Source organism: Quercus robur, chromosome 8 (genome assembly GCF_932294415.1).
Source record: "Quercus robur chromosome 8, dhQueRobu3.1, whole genome shotgun sequence".
Lineage (NCBI taxonomy): Eukaryota > Viridiplantae > Streptophyta > Magnoliopsida > Fagales > Fagaceae > Quercus > Quercus robur.
In genome coordinates this window covers 6,923,420-6,929,756 of record NC_065541.1, presented here as the reverse complement: position 1 = coordinate 6,929,756, position 6,337 = coordinate 6,923,420, and the positions used below count along the sequence as shown (strand labels likewise).

Here is a 6,337-nt window from a genome sequence, read left to right as displayed (position 1 = left end):
TGTTATGACCCTATTATATATCATTATATATGAAAATGCATCATATTTGGTATTGCATTGGGGAAATGCATGAATTGTTGATATGGAAAAATGAGCATCTTTTATTTAATCTTTAATAAGGAAATCTTGGATGTTATGGTATATTAGAAAATTTAAAGATGCTTATTTTGTCTTATTATGTGGGAAATTGTTAGAAATCTTTTGACAAGAATGAAGTTGAAAACCTTATAAACTTTGTTGAAGTTATGTTATTTAAGGTTTTTCTGAAACTACCTGGATATGAACTATGTGTTTCAAAGTAATGTAACCTGTGAGTTTATGTGGTTTTAACACCATGCCATGTGTGATTTCCCGGTGATCACCCGATTTGGTTTCCGTAGTCTTTGTGACAATGGAATCAAATCTAGGTCAATGCCTTTTCACTTTGGATGACGCGTTCTTCCCTGCTGTCCATGGGGGGAAGAAATTCCTTGATTGTGTGTAGGTGAGGCTGCTGCCCATGGGGCCAAAAGACCACATGCAAGAGAGGTCCTATTTGACGCACTCTCTCTGCTGCCCATGGGAGGAGAGAAAAACCTTAAGGGTATGGGTCAGGCTGCTTCATGGGGCTAAGAGTCTGCATACCAAAGAGGACAATATCATGTTAGTTGTGAATGGGTGGATCCCCTAACCGGTCTATGTGGTAATGTGGTAGATTTATGATAATTTATCTTATGTTAGATATTATGGCTTTGGAAATTATATTGTTGGTGCTTACAAATTATAATATATAGCTTTAAGGTACTTACTTTGAGAAACTTTGTGTTTCATTATTAAATCATTCTTGTCATATTATTATTATTGAAGATGAAACTTGCATTTCCCCCACCCCCATTAAATATGCTACTTACTGGACTCTGTCTCATCCCATTATTTTATAATCTTTTCAAAGTAGGCAACAATCTTTTAAGACAGTTTTTTTGTGGCTAATAGTAGTTAGACTAACTACTGAAGGAGGCTGAATTTTTGTAATGGAGATACTAGATGTTGTACATCTTAGAGTAGGCTTGACTCATTCTTTTGTGTATTATAGCGGTTGTGACTTTATTCTCACTAATGGGACAAGCTGTTGTTATGTAATTATTTATTCAGACCTCTATTCTTTTGTGGCCATTGGTCCTTATAATTATTGCTTAGAGCTTTGACTTACTTTGAGAGTATATTCAATGGAATTATTATGATAATTCTTGATGTTGATATTAGATATGATTATGTGGATCGGATTATCAAAAAAAAAAAAAAAATTACAGGTACTTTGAGGTGTCTTTCTCATGCTTTGGACCCTTTGGGGTTTGCGGTATGACACGTCATGTGAAGTGTTGTGTAGGCCATTGTCCCTCAGCAGCGGTCTTCTAAAAACTCCAAAAGTCACAAGAAGGCTAATATTAAAAACTCCACCTATGGACGAAATTTTCAGGTAAGATTGGTGGGGACGTTGTAGGAGAAATTATAAGGATAAAAGGTTCAAGCTGTGCAAAGTTGGTAAAAAAGAATATTTCTTTAGAATGAGTAATGATAGAAAGGAAAAAGAAAAAGCATTTTTTGAGAATGGAAGCATGCTACTGGAAAAGCTGATTGCCTTTTGTTATGGCAAATCCATCCCCATTCGTAGCTTCTCCGATGAAGAGCTCAAGCAGGCAACCAACAACTATGATGCTCGTCTTGCTATAGTCCAAGATGAGTTGTACTGGAAATGGAACAAGGGTTCTCTCAACGGTCTACTTGTTTCCATTAGGAAATTTGAAGGCAGTGTACACATTATAGAAGGCCGGGGATTGTCCAACTACATCATCAATGATCTAGTGATTTCTGCAAAGATAAGCGCTCACAACAATGTACTAAAGCTTATAGGGTGCTGCCTCGAGACTCGACCTCCCATTTTAGTACACGAATTTGCTGCAAATGGTAGCCTTGCCAATCGAATTCAGGGCACTCGTGGCAGTCAACAACATCAGTCATTAACATGGATAAGCAGGTTAAAGATTGCAAGGGAGATTGCTCATGCAATTTCATATCTCCATACTGCATTCTCTACACCCATCATCCACAGGGATATAGATATGTGGAATATCTTCTTAGATCAACATGATGTTGCCAAGTTATCCAACTTTGAACTTTCTATATCAGTCCCCAAAGGTGAAACTCACGTTCAAGTTGATATCTTGTCTTGGTGTGTAGGGTTCATGTCCCCAGAATACTTTGCTACAGGTAAGGTAACAGAGAAAGTTGATGTTTATAGCTTTGGCGCACTTCTTTTAGAACTTGTAACTGGTCAAAATTTAAATGATTTTACCCAATTGAATAATGGAGAACGTGTGGACTTCTCCAAACCAAAAAAAGAGTGTGTTGGATTAGTAGTATGTATGCAAAATGGTGCTCAAGGTCGCTGCATTGTGGATCCTATAATCTTGGCAGGGGAAGGGAGAGCTAGTACTATAGAGCAGCAATTGCAAGCAGTGGTAGACCTTGCCTTCACATGTAGAAAAAGAGAATCGGAGATAAGACCAACTATGGTGGATGTTACCAAAGAACTCATGCGGATTGAGAGGCTTGTCCTATAATCATGTATAGCTTTATCTATATAACTTTATCTTATTACTTTTGATGTTATTTTTGGAGAAGCAATAAGGAAAACAGGTTGTTGGTAAGGGTCCAGATCAATACAATTAATACTTAGATCCGAATACAATGAAGCTTGATACTGAGATATTCAAGTTGAATCCATGCCATGATATTGATCTAAATTTCAACCATTTACACCCTTTTACATTTTCAAAATCTTAATGAGACAATGACATGTATACGGTTCTACATGGAAATCATCGGGCACTTTCTCCATATAGCGCTTATATTCAATACTTACTCCATACTGTGATCATATTTTCAACAACAGTTAGAATCCTGATAAACATATATTAGACAAAAATTAGCATCCTATCAAAAAAAAAAAAAAAAAGACAAAAGACAAAAATTAGCAAGAAGTCTGGGGAGAAAATTTACTTCCAATTGCAAATTCATGATCAATTGACAATTAAGCTCTATGTAATAATCTTCTCTATGTTATTTCTCAAGTATTAACCACTTCAGAATGCTTCACCAAAGATATTCATCAGATGCCTAACTCTAGCATGTCTAAAATGTTTAAGGAATTAAATTTTTTCCTTTCTTATGAAAGTATTTACCAAATCACGTGAAGTTCAAAGTCAGAGGAAGCATTACCTCTTTTGTCAAATGGAGGAAAGGATGAGATGAATTTTTTTTCCATTTAATTTTATTATTAGAAGAATTTTGTTATTTGACAAGTTGGGAAAGAAAGTGGAAAACTAGCATCTCGAGTTTTTAAAACTCGAGTTCAATAGCAAATTGAGTTTTAAAAACTCGAGTTCTAGACTTCTAACTTGCTGATGTGGTAAAAAAAATTCCAAGTGGAACTCAAGTCTCTAAGACTTGAGTTCCAGTGCAAAAGCCATCATCTGCAAATCGTTTGCAGCAAGTGTCTTAATTTTAGCACTAAAAAGGCTAGCAAGACATAATTTCAGTTTGATCACCAAGAAACCAGCACAAAGGAAGCAAAATAAGGAAAACCAACTTCACTAATCCTTGTTCAGTTATGTGACTTAGATTCATACATCTTTTTCCTTTCTAGGGAACCAAACTGATTCTCTGGGAACTTTAATCAAACACATGGTACAAAAAAAAAAAAAAAAAAATCCAACCCCTACTTCATTTGCCACCTAGAAAGCTTAAAAAAACCATAAAAGGGCAACTGGATTTTGATCATAAGGATTGTAGTACAAAGCAAGTTAAAGTGAAAAGCTCACCTAAAATGGAGAAACTTTAGTGGCAACTAAGGTTAATAGTTACAGTTGGCGATATTTTAAGAGTTCAAATAGTTTTTGATGATTCAAAACAAAGCAAACTTGACCGACTTCAGACTTCAGACTGCACCCATGGAGATCGTGAACTGCACCATAGATCGACGATCGGGATGTGCTTGATGGAGACTGGGTTTGTGTGTGCCGTGGGTCTTCTTCTTTGCTATGGATCTTCTTCGCTATGGATCTTCTTCTTCTTTCTTTCTTTCTGCTGGGTTTCCTTCTTTCTTCTTTCTTCTCTGGGTTTTCTTCTTTTTTGGGTATTTAGTTCCGTGCGCAACGTATATTGAAATTGAGTATAAAAGACTCGAGATCTATGTGGCAAAAATTTGTCCAAATCAACAAGTGGGAAGTGAGTTTCTAAAACTCAAATTAAATATGGAACTCAAGTTTCTAAAACTCGAGATGCTAGTTTCCAAATACATTTCATACCCGTCCTAACTTACTATATTTTTTTTCTTTACTGTGCCAATTTGCAAATATCCCTAGATGAGACCCATAAATGCTAGTCATAAACAATCATCCATCCTTATTCCTTAACATTGTTTCCTCTTTTTTGCCTGCTCTCCTTCAACTTAGAGTGTGTTTGGATATCGCTTATTTTGCTAAAATTGAAAAATTATTGTTGAAAATATGATAAATAAAGGTCAAAATTAGTTGAAATAGTATAATAGGACCCATGAATAGTGCCAAAAAGTGCAGTAGAACCCATGAATAGTAGCAAAAATAAGCTGAATAATGAAATAACTTTAATTTTTCATTTACACCCAAACGCACACTTAGGGTTTGTTTGGATACTGCTTATTGCTGAAAACTAAAAACGCTATAACAAAATAGTTTTTAAATGTGTGAATAGTATCGTAAGACCTATTTTTAATGTTTATTTTGCTGAAAAAAGAGATTTGTGGGTTCTGTGAACAGTGCACGGAACCCACTTAAACAAAAAACGTGCCGCTGGGAAGCGCAAAAAGCGCTTCCCAAACGCATGGTTAATGTTCATGTCATATACCGATATTTTGGTCCTTGGTTCTGGCACCATGCCCTTTAATGTCATAGCATTGTAAAAGAGCAAAGCACCTTGTGTTCTTCCCTTGCCATAAAACCTGTGTATCATAATGCTATAAGATCGTCGGCCTTGTCCTAACCCATTTCTCTCCATCACCTCCTATGTATATCTTACTCTTCCCTGATTATCCCAATCCATATACAACTTCAAGATCAAGTTGTAAGGGTCAGCAGTCATCCTACTCCCATTTCTCTATATCCTCTCCAAGAGATCAGGTACTTCCTCTGGATTCTTCAAGGACTTAGGCAAGTAGTCGTGAGTTATAGCATTTGGCAAACATCTTCCTTTCTTCTATTCCATTTCATCCGAAAGTTCGTAAACCTTTTCCATCTTCCGAATCTTGCAAAAGTTCTTAATTAATGAGTTGTAAGTTGCTGCATTTGGGAGCTGGGATAACCTTGCTTCTCTTCATTTCCTTAAAAACTTGCAAAGCTTCTGGAATCCTCTACTTGAAAAAAAGTGCATCAATGATGCAATTGCAGATCACCACATATGGGTAAAAATCATTCTTCCACATGGATCAAAACAACTTAATTGATGTGCCTAATTTTCCTTTCTTTGTCAAGGCTTTTATAAATGTCTCACGTGTAAACATATCTGGCTCACATTTAGATACAATAACTTCATTCCATAACCTTTTTGCCTCATACATTCCCCAATACGCACCAACCATTGAGAATGATATTCCACGTCTTGCTATTGCAACCAAAACTCATTTCAGTTCGAGTGAAACAAAGTTTCAAGAGCTTCCACATGCTTATACCGATATAATGACATTAAAGACTTTTCAAACGCAACCAAGTCACTCTCCAGTCCAAACTCTTTTCCCCTATTGAATACACCAATTGTTTCCTCCACTTTATGAGCAGCCGCAAATCTACTAAGCAAAACACCATGCGTCCCTTCATTGACAAGTACCTTTCTCTTTGACATTTCATCGAGCACTTGGAGCTCCTCCTTGAAACGTTGTGATTTCTGAAGGATGAGAAGAGTCTCCTTGTAAAGACTACACCCAAGTAAATGCCCACTTCCTTCTCCTCCCTTTCTACAAACCCAGTTGAAAAAAATACACAAGCTTATCTCCAATCTGAACAATGTCGTTGAAGCACATTCAGGACCAAGTCCTCAGTCAGCGTAAGCTCGCATAGAGATCGAGAGCTTGCTCAATTATCTCCACCAGTTTGTCCCTTCTAAACTTGAGGAGGTTTTGAACAAAAATGGTCGGTTGGTGTTGAAACTCGATGGAATTGTCAGAATTTGCAATTGAATGCACAAACCGAGTTGTGTTGGTTATGCCCAGGAAATTACATTTGATTATTTTGGAAAAAAGTTTCAGCTTTTGGGTTATTTGAGCCAT

General features: G+C 36.5%; 1 protein-coding gene and 1 pseudogene across 1 annotated transcript; one reads left to right on the top strand and one right to left on the bottom strand.

Annotated features, from left to right (window-relative positions):
- The first annotated feature begins 1,544 nt into the window (after positions 1 to 1,544).
- LOC126695765 (serine/threonine-protein kinase ZRK1-like) lies at positions 1,545 to 2,600 on the top strand. Its single transcript, XM_050392582.1, has one exon. It carries the CDS (start codon positions 1,545 to 1,547, stop codon positions 2,598 to 2,600), a length of 1,056 nt encoding a protein of 351 aa, XP_050248539.1.
- Positions 2,601 to 4,536: 1,936 nt separating this feature from the next.
- LOC126695764 (putative pentatricopeptide repeat-containing protein At3g15200) lies at positions 4,537 to 6,337 on the bottom strand (annotated as a pseudogene).

Bases quoted from the DNA above. Each gene is read 5' to 3' on its own strand.
- LOC126695765 (XM_050392582.1), top strand. From the start codon at position 1,545: ATGAGTAATGATAGAAAGGAAAAAGAAAAAGCATTTTTTGAGAATGGA.